The sequence below is a fragment of the Brassica rapa genome, chromosome A02 (genome assembly GCF_000309985.2).
Source record: "Brassica rapa cultivar Chiifu-401-42 chromosome A02, CAAS_Brap_v3.01, whole genome shotgun sequence".
In the NCBI taxonomy this organism is placed as follows: domain Eukaryota; kingdom Viridiplantae; phylum Streptophyta; class Magnoliopsida; order Brassicales; family Brassicaceae; genus Brassica; species Brassica rapa.
The window spans coordinates 4,727,582-4,740,643 of NC_024796.2; the positions used below are offsets into that span (position 1 = coordinate 4,727,582).

The following is a 13,062-nucleotide window of genomic DNA, read 5'->3' on the forward strand; positions in this document are numbered from 1 at the left end:
TATCATTCAACATTAATAAAGTCCCAAAAGGAGCGAAGAAGGTGAAGTCACCTGATGAAGGCCAGAGACGATGAAGCGTCGCGTGAGAATTTCTCAAGAGTTACTACTTACTAAGATTGTTGTCACCTTAGAATTTAATCCTTTGCGGTTCGTTTTTTTTATAAAGAAAAAAGGGCTAAACCCTTTTCGGTTAGTTTCTTAATGTTTTCGACTTATTGTGATAGAAAAAGTATCTTAAATTGTGCTTAACAAACTTGAAGAACCAACAAATGAGGATAATGATATGCTGGATCTTGCTTTCGGGCTACCATATAATGGACATTGGAGATGATTAATGTTTCTTTGAGATTTTTTATAGTTGTTTTCTGAGAAAAACAGTGTTATAACTTATAAAACATATCTTTAGTTCTTCTCATATTCTAGGTAGATGAAACAATCACATATTCTTGTGTTATAAAATAAGATAGAAAAGAGTTTAAGAAAATAAAGAAAAAGACACATGACACGAATGACCTTAGAAACTACTTTAAAGAGATAATGAAAACATTTCACCAGTGCACCTAGAAACGCAGATCGCCGTACATATCCCACGGGTCATCATAAACATCATAAGGGTCGTAGTCAGAATGGTCACTGGCACCTTCGAAGTCACGATAATAACTAACATTTGGCATGAAGCCATCTTCAGATGCTCTCATCATATTGAAAACCAACACTTCTTCATATGGGTAATCATGAGTAGAATCATTAGGTCGTCTCAAAACTTTGACCCTTTCGGAACACCGCTTCTCCAGATCTCCGACAATGTTAACGTTGAAACACTGACGTAAATCAAGATGTTCCAGGTTAAGACAATGATCAATAATGGCGTTTAAACCAGCGTCTGTTAATTTGTTTCCGAAAAGCTGGAGGTTGTGAAGTCCAGGCATTGTTTCAGCGATAGCTAGAGCATCATCGTCGCCCTCGTTCGCAGTACGAATGTCACCCACGCAGTTTAGCTTAAATGTCTTCAGATAAGGACAAGACTGGCCTACAACTCTGAGAGAATCTCCGGACAGTGTGATGAACGAGACATCGAGTTCTTCAAGCAATGGAAGCTTCATAAGTGCTTCGGTAAGCCCCTTGTTTGTTATTTGAGAGCACAGTGCAAGTGTAAGGCTTCTCAGGCTACTTGAACTGAAAACAATTACGTGTTAGAGTTTAAATTAAAAAAACTGAAGCCAAGTTAAATAAATACTAAGAACGCTAAAAACGCAAAACATATTCACAAAAGAACTTAGCAGCACCAGCTAGACCTCATGAGAGAGAGAGACATAACCTATCAGCGACGTAGTTGAGAAGAGAATCAGTACAAAAATACCAAATTTCAATCTCAATCAAGCCACCCTGGCTACGATCCACTACGTGACGGCACATGATATCGCGGTCGTACCACAAGTTTCCAAGGTAATGCATGACAATCTTCCGCCACATAGAAGGGTCTTTACAGACGCGACGCCAAGACGTACACACTTTCTGAGCGTTTTCCAATATCTCAACCAGGCTGAGCCTTTGCAGGATGGATGACGTTAGTTCGGACGGAAGCTCCGCCCAGTTTTTATATTCTCCGTCTTTTATTACCGGAGTCAAAGACGGAGACGACAGAACCAATGAAGAGGAAGAGGCCATTTTCTGTGATGGTCACATTGTCTCTCATGTCCATTTAAATAGAGGGAATGAAACTGTGAAAGTAGTTTCAAGTTTCAAGACTCGCACCATTACTCAGTTGAACAACGGCCACACTCAAAGCTGTCTCGAAGTCCATTAGATAAGAGAGTAAAGTTGTTTCAACTTTCAAGACTTCTGTATCAAACACTCAATGACCAATTCTCTGATGGTAAAATGGTCTCAAGTCCATTAATTAAATATAAGGAACGGTTTCCAACTTTTAAAAAGTCCATCGTTCGTCTCCATCATTCATTGACCATTTGGTCCTTCATGGTATTGCATATCTACAACTTTAGCTTACTAACATAACATTAGACCATTTCCTATAGAATACTATTTTTTTTCTATAATTCACAGTAAAATAGAATAATCCTATTATAGAGTATTTTTTGTTTCAATGGTTTACTCTATAATAGAGTTACTCTATTAGACCATCTCCAATGGCTTACTCTATTTTTTACTCCAAAATAGAGTATCATTGGAGCAAACTCAAACTCTATTATAGAGTTACTCTATTTTAGAGTAGAAAATAGAGTGATGAACAAAGAAAAAACAAATTACTCTATATTTGGAGTAAACCTATTTTTCACTCTATTATAGAGTGAGAAATAGAGTACCATTGGAGCATTTTTTACTCTAAACTCTATTTTAGAGTGAAAAATAGAGTGGGGTTGGAGATGCTCTTAGAGCATTATCAACCTCACTATATTTTTTCCTCTAAAATAGAGTTTAAAGTAAAAATACTTTAATAAACCTATTTTTTACTCTATATATAAAGTAGTTTTTTTTTGTTCACTCTCTCTATCTTTCACTCTAAATAGAGTACCATTGTAGCAATATCCAACTCTATTATAGAGTTACTCTATTTTAGAGAAAAAATTAAAGTAAACCATTAGAGATGATCTTATAGAGTAAAATATAGAGAAATGTCATATTTTTATTCTATATTTGGAGTGGAAAAGTGACATTCATCTATATTTCACTTTGTAATAGAATAACCATATTATACATGTTCGTTTCATGACCACTGACGCTATGAAACACTGACGCTAGACGCAGCGGCAATAAATTAACTTTTCATTACGGCAACGCAACACCGGTGAAGGTTCAGCCCTAACTTATTTTCAAGTCGCAGCGACAATTAAAGCTGAGCGAAAGAGACGCTGAAATTAATGGTGTCACAGTATTTCACTTTTTTTGTGTTTATGTAGTTCGTCAGCGGCAATTTCAATTTTGGATTCTATTATTTTTTGTCTATGTCGCCTTACCTTTTAGTGCCGCTAGCCATGCGTCTAGCGGTTATGAAACGAATAGGGGTATCTTATTATATAAAATTTGGTTCTTTAAAGTTGATAATTAACATGATCGCGACATGTGTCAATTAATTTATTAAGATTGTGACATATGTTAATTTATCTCATAATTAAAAATATATATACAAAGAAATTAACAGAAATGAATTTCATTAAAAAGTAATTATAAATATTATTTAATAGTAATTTTCTTTTTCTTTTAAATCCTAATCAAAAGATAATTGCAAAAGATTCTTTGATAGTAATTTTCTTTCTAATATTGTGACATGTGTTTAAGTATAAAATGATTAAAAATATATATAATAAGATAATAAAAAGAATTTTAAAAAATACTTTTAAAAATTATTTAATAGTAAAAAAAATATTTTTAAAAAAATTTAGTAGTAATTTCTTTAGAAATTTTCCTTTTTCAAAATCCTAAAAAAAAGATTTGAAAACAATTTATTTAATATAATTTTCCTTTTCTAAAATTTTAATGAAAATATAATTATAAAAATGTCAGTTATATATAATTGTTACAAATGTCAGTTATATATTTAAAAATATGATATGTGTTAAACTATCCCATAATCAAAAATATATACTAAAATACTAAAATTGATTTTTCTTGAAAATTAATTATGAATGTTATTTAATAGTCTTATATAATAAGATTTTGTGTTAAAAAAAATATAAACCAAAATTAACTTCACACATTTCACCTAATATGATGGTGAAATGTGTCAATTAAAAAACTAAGGGGTTACAAGAAAATACTAAGGGGTTGGCGGGTAAGTTATTAACGTTAAACTCAAGATAACGTAATTATGTGGCCGTACGTGGAAAAGAGCCAGATATCAAATATTTGTATGCATAAAATGATACGGAATATTATTGTAATAGAGACGAAATACTATGGTCTATGGCTTTTTTTTTTTGAACACCAACTATGGTCTATGGCTTTACTGACTTTAATGGGTGTGATCGCTTTCCAATGTTTACATGATTTTGCTCTTTGATATGACTCTTGTTTCTTGGTAACAAAGTAACGTCAACAATTCATGGATTTTGAATTTGATATTGCAGGTGACATTCAACGTTTACTTCCTTTTGGCATCCCCTAGCAACGAACCACAGCTAATGTTGGTAGTTTTATTGTTGATGCTACTTTTTGTTTATCTACCAGCTACATCATATCGAACATATTGTATTGACTAATTTATTTATATATTTTCATGTGTTATTATCTGATGAAGAAGATAATCTTTAATTTTATGAGAATAATCTCTTATCTTTTTTTTAACACCAATGAATTATATCTCTATATTATTATTTGAGAAGTCAATTTTTTACGTATCGCTTTCACCTTGATTTTTAGAATAATTAATTACAATGATAATCTTAATGAATTAAGAATTATTATAATGACATTATTAACATTTTTATTTAACTTTTTCTTTGCTAATATTTGTTTCCAAATCACCTTATTTTGAAAAGGAAATATCTTTCATATAAACATATAGCTTCTTATAAATATAATAAAAACGAATTTAAATTTATACAAATCAAAAATAAATATAATAGAAAAGGAAATATCTTAAATTAAAAATAAATATATATTAAATATCTTTAATATAAACATATAGCTTCTTATAAATATAATAAAAACGAATTTAAATTTATACAAATCAAAAATAAATATAATAGAAAAGGAAATATCTTAAATTAAAAATAAATATATATTAAATTTTTATATTTAAAGTATGAAATTTAATTAAAACGAATTTATCTTATTCAATAAAAAGGAATAGAAGATAAAAAAAATATCGATTAAAAATATTATATATGATTTCTGTTAATAACAACTATTTTTATTTCTTTTTTAATTAAATTTAAATAAAATTTTAACTAAATTTTCCTTTTTGCACTAAATAAATTTCTAGCTTAAATTTCATTTTTTTACAATAGCACATAAATACAATTAAATATTTACAAAATGTAAAAAGATAGATTATATATAAACAAAAATGATTTTTCTTTTTATTTTTTCAAAAACATATACAAAAAAAGAAATATCTATAAATGTTTTAAATATAGGCATATATGTTATTGAAATACATATATAAAATCATACATAAATATATTTATCAACCTAAGGAAAAACTAAACAAAGTATAATTAACAATATTATCATTATTTTAATCTAATTATAACCAAAAAATTATGATATAATCCAATAAACTAAAATATAAATAGCAAAACCAATCAAAATATGAACAATCAAAACAACAAATTATTATGAATTATCTATTATATATAAATTTATATAAGTTGAATAATTTTAAAAATATTACAAAATGTGTTTATTGATGCATATCTGATTTAATATTTATTGTTTTCAAAATTTGAAAACAACATACATCAAACTATACAAATTTTACAGAATATATTTTCAAATATAAGATGCAAATCAACATAATTTATCCAAATCTGATCATCTCATATCTATCTCTAGAATAGTTAAGTTTTGGATTTTTAACCTTAAAACTCCTCAACTAAGTTTGTTTTGGGGAAAACCCCATAAACTAAATATTTAATGAAAAAACTCAAACTAACTTTATTTAATGAATTTAATCTTTGCTGGTCATAATTACAATTACTACCGGTAAATATTTAGTTTAGGGTTACCTATATAAACATAGTTGAGGGGTTTTACCATTAAAATAAAAAACTCCAAAATAATTATCTAATAATTAGTAACTTTAATTTTTAAAATTAACATTTTTAAAATTTTCTATAAATATATGAGTCTGGTTTGTTTTAAAATCAACATTATATATGTATAAAGTAAAAATGTAAAACCCACCATAACATATAAAAAAATTATCTAAAAGTTTACTTGTAAAAACAATTATCTAAAAGTTAACAGTGTAAAAAACAAAAAAAATATAATAAACATTATATCTTATCTAATAAAAATTTCATAATAAATCTTTGGAGATTTTTTATTATATTTTCTGGTTTTTTACTTTTTTTTTAATTTATACATATATAATGTTGATGTTAAAAACAAATCAAAACTCATATACTTACAGAAAATTTTAAAAATGCTAATTTTTAAAATTTAAGTTAGATGATGTTATTAAATTTTGTATTTTTTTTTAACTTTTAATAGTAGAACCCCTCAAAAATGTTTATTTGATGTAAAAATCTCTAAACTAAATATTTACTGATAGTAAGACTAACGAGTGTTTAATTCATTAAATAAAATTAGTTTAAAAGTTTATTTGTTAAATCTTTAATTTAGAGGTTTTTACCCAAAATAAACTTAGTTGAAGATTTTTAATTTTAACCTCAAGTTTTCCTTTTTCAGAATTTGATTCCCAAAATATGTAATTAATGCTCTAAAACGTGAAACGGCGTTGTAAAAACCTCTCTCCCTTATAAATACCCCCACAAACTCAAAACCTCTCGTTCTCTTGTGCTCTCTAGCTGCAACTTTCTATTTTCGCAGCCCTAAACTCGTTTGTCTCTCGAGAATCTCTTTACTCCTTCAATCAACAATGGAATTCTGGGGTAAGATCGTCTTTATCTCGGCGTCTATTAACTCATACTTGTGCTTTCTATTCGTCTTTTAGCTTTTGTCTTGAAGTTTATCTTCGGTCGTAACCTGTTGAACCATATGTGTCATTACTTAGTTGTTTATCTATGTTCGGCTCTTGGCTTGTCTTTTTGAAGTGTATGTTCGTTTATAACCTGTTGAACCATGCATGTCCATGTTTAGTTTGTTAAGATGGTTATGTAATGTTCGGCGTCCACGTTAGCTTAGTCCTTATAAAGTTTCATGTCCTGGTTATAATTAACCTTAATTTGTTTAGATGTTCTGTTGGTAACAAGTAGTGTTTGATATGTGCAAAGGGGCTCATGTTGATTTATTTATTATTTATTTATTGGATATATGTAAACAGGAGCTGAAGTGAAGGCAGGGAAGCCACTTAAAGTGAAACCTGATGAAGACTGTGTCATCCACCTTTCACAGGTTTGCTTTCAAATAACCCTTTGAACGGTTCTCAAAAAGATTCACGATTAGTTTCTTTTTTTACAGTTTCTTAAATATGTCTAGGTATGTATTGATAACGGGAAAAAGGGTGAAACTGCGCTCTTGTACGTGACGGTTGATGGGAAGAGGCTTGTGATTGGAAAACTTTCTCAGGGAAGTATTCCTCAGATCAGCCTTGATCTGATATTTGACCAGGAGTTTGAGCTCTCACACTCGTTGGAGACAGGAAGTGTCCACTTCACTGGCTACAAATCGCCCAACATGGATGATCAGGAGTGTTACTCTTCTTTTGACTCTTCTTCCGAGGAGGAAGTGGAGGTCCCTGCAACTGACACTGCCAATGGGAATGCTGGAGCTGCTGCTTCGAGTGTTGTCAAGGCTGACTCGGAACCAAAGGCCAAGCCTGCTGAAGAAGTGAAGCATGAATCAGACGATGATGATGATGAAGGTTCTGAGAGTGGTTGCATTTGTTTTTCTAGTGGATGGATGATTGAGATGATGAGGAAGATGATTCTGGGGACAAAGAAGAAGTGATATACCTTCCCTATTACTCCTCCTTGATTCTAATAACTGAAAAAAAAAAACTGTTTGCTGCAGCTTTTGGCTCTTTTGATATTTGACTCTTTGTTTTTTGATAATAATGCAAACAAAGTTAATGGCAGGAAATTTAATGATTTAGCTTTTTATAATCTCAAGAAACAAATTATCTAACCGGAAACTGGCAACATATGACAAAATTGAAATCTCTTGACATGTTTTGATCTCTGACTGGTTCCATGGACCCTGAGTTGATACTTTGAAACTTGTCCAAACGAAGGATCCTGTTATTTTACACGTACCAACAGGTCGGATACTCTCAAGTATATGTGGGTGTAAATGAACATGGTTTTCTCGCTTCAGGATCAGGCAAAGTGTTGTAATATGTTAGCAGAGACTCGATTCTCTTCTTCTATAGCTTTAAGCTTTGTGTTTCGTTTGAATTTTTTGTTGTATTGAATTTGTCTAATAAAATTAGTGAAATCTGAGCTTTATTACTAATGACGAAGAGCAATTATTGAAATTATTTTAAATGAACATTATGTGGATGAAATGTTTGTACATGTGAAGCCCTCGGGAGATTCCGAAGATGAGAAGTTTGAGCGATTGATTGAACGTCTTCTATTGGAAGGACCAGTGGCCGTATCCTTTGATTATTTCCCAAGTTACCTACTGGAAAAGTAAGTTTTGATATTTTCGAATATTTTCTGAATTTTATAAGCCAGTATTCTTGTAAAAAATAATTTAAAAAAAAAGACAATTGAACAACTAAAACAATTTTACAAGTGGTAATTTTGATATCTTGCATAAATTTTTATGAAACATGTCTAAATTTATGTCTCTATCTTTATACTCTTTTGAAATTTATGTTTTGGATTTAATATTTTGGATTGCACATGGTGGGTTGTATGATGTTGCTACTATCACTGCAATCGTTTAAAATAGTAATGAAAGTTTATTTGGGTGATAGAAAAAAAAGAACATTTGTTGTATTGTATTTGTCTAACAAAAATATTGAAATCAGAATTTTATTGCTGCTTCTAAAAGTTCTAATGATGAAGATTATGAGAATCAATAGTTTAACTGCTCTATTTTGCCAAATTCAGAGTGTGTAAATTAAATTCTGAGATTTCCAAAACGCAAATTTCCATTTAACAAGAAATATAAAACGGCGCCATATGCGCTAGCCAAAATCCGAACTCTCTTCTTCCTCTTTCCCAGTTGGCAGAACCGCAGAAGCCCTAAACTCTTTTTTTTTGTTAATCTCTCAAATCTCTCGTCCTCTCGTACTCCAACAATGGAGTTTTGGGGTAAAGACAAAATTCTCTCTAGATCTTATCTCTGCTCGTATCAATTTTCATCTCTGTCTCATATATTTGGTGTTCCTCTGCTACTTTTTTTTGTCTGTATGAAGGATACAATCTGTATAGATATGTCTAAGCTATTTAGTTTCCATGTTTGATGCTCGTTTTAAGTCAAAGCTGTTTGTCTGCGTTGATTGATGTTGATTTTCTTTGTCGGAATGTAATAACCAGGAGCTAAAGTCAAGGCCGGCAAGACTCTCAAAGTAAAGCCTGGTGAAAACTGTCTCATCCACATCTCTCAGGTTAAATTTTAATTACTTTTTGTTACCGGATTCTAAAGTTTGTACAAGTCTCTTCAATTTTGCCATTCCTCTATATGTTTATAGGCTTCCCTTGGTAAAGCGAAAAAGGGAGTATTTGGCCTCTTGTATGCCACCGTTGATGACAAGAAACTCCTCCTTGGAACACTCTCTCAAGATAGCTTCCCTCACATCAACTTTGATCATCTCCTCTTCGACAGAGAATTCGAGCTCTCCCACACCCTGGACAGAGGATATGTCCATTTCATTGGCCACCAGCGCAAGAAGAAGAAGAGGGCTAATGAATCTTCCAAAACGCCTGTCTCCTTCAATACAGGTGAAAAATAAATTCGTACTTTGTCGTTCTTGTTCTTGATAATCACGAGTCATTAGAGCATTAAATGATGACTATATTATGACAAACAATCAGAATGATGAGGGGGTACATATGGTTTATTTAATAGAACTTGTAACAATTGCCAAGCATAATGTTTCTTTGGTCAAAAAGGTTAATATGGTTAATACCATGATAGAATCCTATCGCAATAGTAGTTTCGAACCTTTTATGGAGGTTAAAATGGTTATGGCTTATCATTCTGAAATTAACATTTCTATAAACTAATTTCGTAGCTTTTCAGAAGTATCGTTCACATTTTTATTTGTTTCAAGAAATTTTATATATATATATATATATATATATATATATATAGAATGATTTTGAATGCTATGTTGTTTTTGACATTTTTCTGACTCTATGTTAGGTAAGAGCGTGTTGCAACCTTGTTCTGAGAGCAAAACAAATCAGAAGAAGCAGAAGATACAGAAGGAGAATTCTGAGGTTAGATTATGTGGGACCTTGTTCTTGCTTTCCTCTAAATACTTGTTTATTAAAATGAAAACGGCCTACTAAGTCAGCTACAAGCAGTTCAAATTCACTTAATTTGTGAGGTTTATTGAGCTTTAGCTGTACCTTTGTTTTTACTTTTGCCTTGGTAACTTTCATAATTATCCTTTTAATTTGCATCGACGCTCTTTGTGACTTTTGTTGTGATGTTTCATTCTTTTGACAAATAACCAATGAGTTTGATTTGCTTATTACTTTTATTATCCAATGGCAGGAAATCAAAGAGATGAATAAATCTATCAAAGAGCTGTCTGAAGCTGTGAAAACGCTGCAACAGATTCTATTGACAAAAGCCGATCTACCAGAGGTTTCATTTAAGTTTGTTCACTAGTGTTTGGTTGTGGTTATTTTATAGGCTGAGAAAGCTTAACACAGTTTATATAAGCTGATGTGTTTTTTATCTGTAGGAGAAAGAAACCCCAAAGAACGAAGATTCTTGCTGTTTCGGGTGTGAAGAAGCGACGGGAAACAATGAGCAAACCATTTTCGTTAAAGGATTTGAAAATCTGCGACCAAGGGCTGAAATCAAGAATGCATTGAGTAACTTTTTCGGTTCTTGTGGAGAGATCACTAGGGTTTATGTTCCCTTTGAGTGTAAAAACCGCATTCCCTTAGGGTTCGCTTTCATTGATCTGAGAAAGGGTGAAGGCAATGAGAAGGCGTTGGAACTAAATGGAAGTTACATGGGAGGAAAGGAGCTTGAGGTGACGATGGCTAGTCATAGAGACGAATACTATGGCTTTACTGACTTTCATGGTTGTGAACGCTGTCCAGTGTTTCTAGACCATATTTACTTCCCCTCCTCGATTAAACACCGTCGTTCTGTTTATAGGTAGTTCCCACGGACACAGATTTTGCTCTTTGATATGACTCTTGTTCCTTGTTAACAAAGTAACTTGTCATTAATTCATCGATTTTTTATTTTGATGTTGCAGTTGAGATTCACCGTCTACTTCCTTTTAGCATCCCTGACAGACGAACCGCAGCTAATATTGGTCGTTTTGTGGTGCTACTTTTTGTTTATCTACCAGCTACATCAAACTTATTTTTTTTTTTTTTTTTTTTTGGTCAATCATCAAACTTATTTTTATTGACTAATTTATGTACATATATTTCACGTGTTCAACCAAAATCACAACCCAAGTCCAATCACATATGGTGTCTTCCAATTTTTTAGTCACCTATTACATTAAAAAAAACAGTTTTTTTGGAGATAGAAAATTCAACCAAAATCAAAATGGCCAATCTCTAGGGCATTGTACAAGAAACCTTTTTAAAATAATGGAAAAACTACTAGGGGGAGAATTTATTAATTATCTGAGAAAAATAATTTGAACATAAAACACAAAATTCTCAGCCTTTCACGCTTATCTGCTTAACGCTCTTCACCATCTCATGGCAAACAACGACGACTACCCGAATCACAGCAGCAACATGAGGACCAGAGTGAAGAAGACAGTAGCTTCATATCTCTTTTTGTTTTTTCTCTTTTTGTTTTTTTTATTGAGCTAAAGGTATGATAAAGGAAGACTTGGCTTAGGGGAAAAGTGTTTATATTGCTGAAGATGTGCTTGTTCGGTGATAGTTATGTTCCCTGGTGAAAACGGCACACCCGGTCAAAAGATTCGTACTTGGAATAGAGAAAGCGGTGAAGCCAATGCTTGACTGATTATAGAAATGGACAGTGGATAAAAAGAAAGCAAATGAGGAAAGAAAGGAGATGGTATACAGAAGGAGCTTGAGATAGTAGAGGCTGAGATTTGCTTAGAGGAAGCTATTGAGGATATGGATGAAGAACTAAAGAAGAAAGAGCAAGCAGAGGAAAAGAAAACTGAAATGGGTTTGACTGAAGATGTGGTTGTCCCGGTTTATAGAGAAGAGACAGTTGTCACTCCCGAAGAGAAGAAACAGGAAGATGAGTCCAAAGATGATGATGATGATGATGTTTCTTCTCTTGTATGTTCATTTACCGGTACAATAAAGACTAGAGAGATCCTTTCTAGCATGGAAGCAACACCGAGCAGAACCACCAAAACTAATCCCATGCATCATCAAAAGGGAGCAAATGAGGCATCAGATTCAATCCTTTTTACTCTGATGTCGAGTAACAAAGATGAAATATATAACAAACCTGGGTTGTATCCAGATAAGCTATAAAAACACAAGATCCCAGTCAGTTATTGTCTCTATCCGATCACTTCTTCTTCTGTCTTCCAATGCCACAAGTTCTTCCCCTGATAGCAGCTCAGACCTCAGCTTCTCCGGGAACAAGATCAACTTTGGCACTGGAATACACTTGTTGGTGAAATGGACGATGTTTTGTCGCTTCAGGTTCAGTCAAAGTGTTTTAGTTCGTTAGCAGAGACTCATGCTTTGTCTTTGAGTATCTTCTACTGTTTTTGGCTGTGGACAGGTCTTTTTGTATTTTTTTTATTTTCTAATGAAAACATTTATCACAACTATTTAAAAATAAAACTTAAGAGTACTTCTATTTTTTTTTCTTGTAATAACTAAGATAATGCAAAAGTACATTTTAAAATTACTTATTAATACATGTATTATTAATTTAAAAACTATTTCCTCCGTTTTAATTTAGTTGTCATTTAAGGTTTATTCACATAGATTAAACATTTAATTTTGTACACTTTTCAAAATAAAAACATAATTACCCATACAATTAACCATATTATGATCAATAAAAAATAAAAAAGAGAATTTTCTTAATAAATTTGCATTAAAATCATAAAACAACATTTATTTGAAAACGTAAATTTTATTCTACAACGACAATTAAACTAAAACGGAAGAAGTATAAATTAAGTTACTATTTATGTTTTCATTAAAAAAATTTACGTATTATAAATTTTAATCTTTTTATTAAAATATATTTTCAGATAACAACAAATATATATATAAATATATTTTTAGATTTTGGATCATTATTAAATTTTTATATTTT

The 13,062-nt window shown here is 31.3% G+C and overlaps 4 protein-coding genes across 5 annotated transcripts; 2 read left to right on the plus strand and 2 right to left on the minus strand.

The window, feature by feature from the left end:
- Nucleotides 1–508: 508 nt before the first annotated feature.
- Nucleotides 509–1,169, minus strand: LOC103851457 (putative F-box/LRR-repeat protein 23). The gene has a single exon (XM_033284255.1). The coding sequence runs from the start codon at nucleotides 1,101–1,103 to the stop codon at nucleotides 561–563; it is 543 nt and encodes a 180-aa protein (XP_033140146.1). The 5' UTR covers nucleotides 1,104–1,169; the 3' UTR covers nucleotides 509–560.
- A 75-nt stretch (nucleotides 1,170–1,244) lies between these two features.
- On the minus strand, nucleotides 1,245–2,288 carry LOC117131769 (F-box protein SKIP19-like). Its single transcript, XM_033284256.1, has one exon. It carries the CDS (start codon nucleotides 1,666–1,668, stop codon nucleotides 1,297–1,299), a length of 372 nt encoding a protein of 123 aa, XP_033140147.1. The 5' UTR covers nucleotides 1,669–2,288; the 3' UTR covers nucleotides 1,245–1,296.
- A 169-nt stretch (nucleotides 2,289–2,457) lies between these two features.
- On the plus strand, nucleotides 2,458–8,664 carry LOC103851750 (histone deacetylase HDT2-like). The gene is made up of 3 exons (XM_009128623.3): nucleotides 2,458–6,575; nucleotides 6,968–7,038; nucleotides 7,123–8,664. Exons 1-3 carry the CDS (start codon nucleotides 6,563–6,565, stop codon nucleotides 7,591–7,593), a joined length of 555 nt encoding a protein of 184 aa, XP_009126871.1. The 5' UTR covers nucleotides 2,458–6,562; the 3' UTR covers nucleotides 7,594–8,664.
- Nucleotides 7,625–12,943, plus strand: LOC103851751 (histone deacetylase HDT2-like). 2 transcript variants are annotated; one of them, XR_004455397.1, is made up of 8 exons: nucleotides 7,625–8,906; nucleotides 9,132–9,202; nucleotides 9,287–9,536; nucleotides 9,961–10,037; nucleotides 10,318–10,410; nucleotides 10,511–10,935; nucleotides 11,039–11,137; nucleotides 11,177–12,943. XR_004455397.1 is itself a non-coding variant. In XM_009128624.3 (7 exons), exons 1-7 carry the CDS (start codon nucleotides 8,894–8,896, stop codon nucleotides 11,040–11,042), a joined length of 933 nt encoding a protein of 310 aa, XP_009126872.2. In that variant the 5' UTR covers nucleotides 7,625–8,893; the 3' UTR covers nucleotides 11,043–12,943. The 2 variants fall into 2 exon arrangements, 1 of the variants encoding a protein (XP_009126872.2); XM_009128624.3 differs by having other exon boundaries at nucleotides 11,039–12,943.
- Nucleotides 12,944–13,062: the final 119 nt, after the last annotated feature.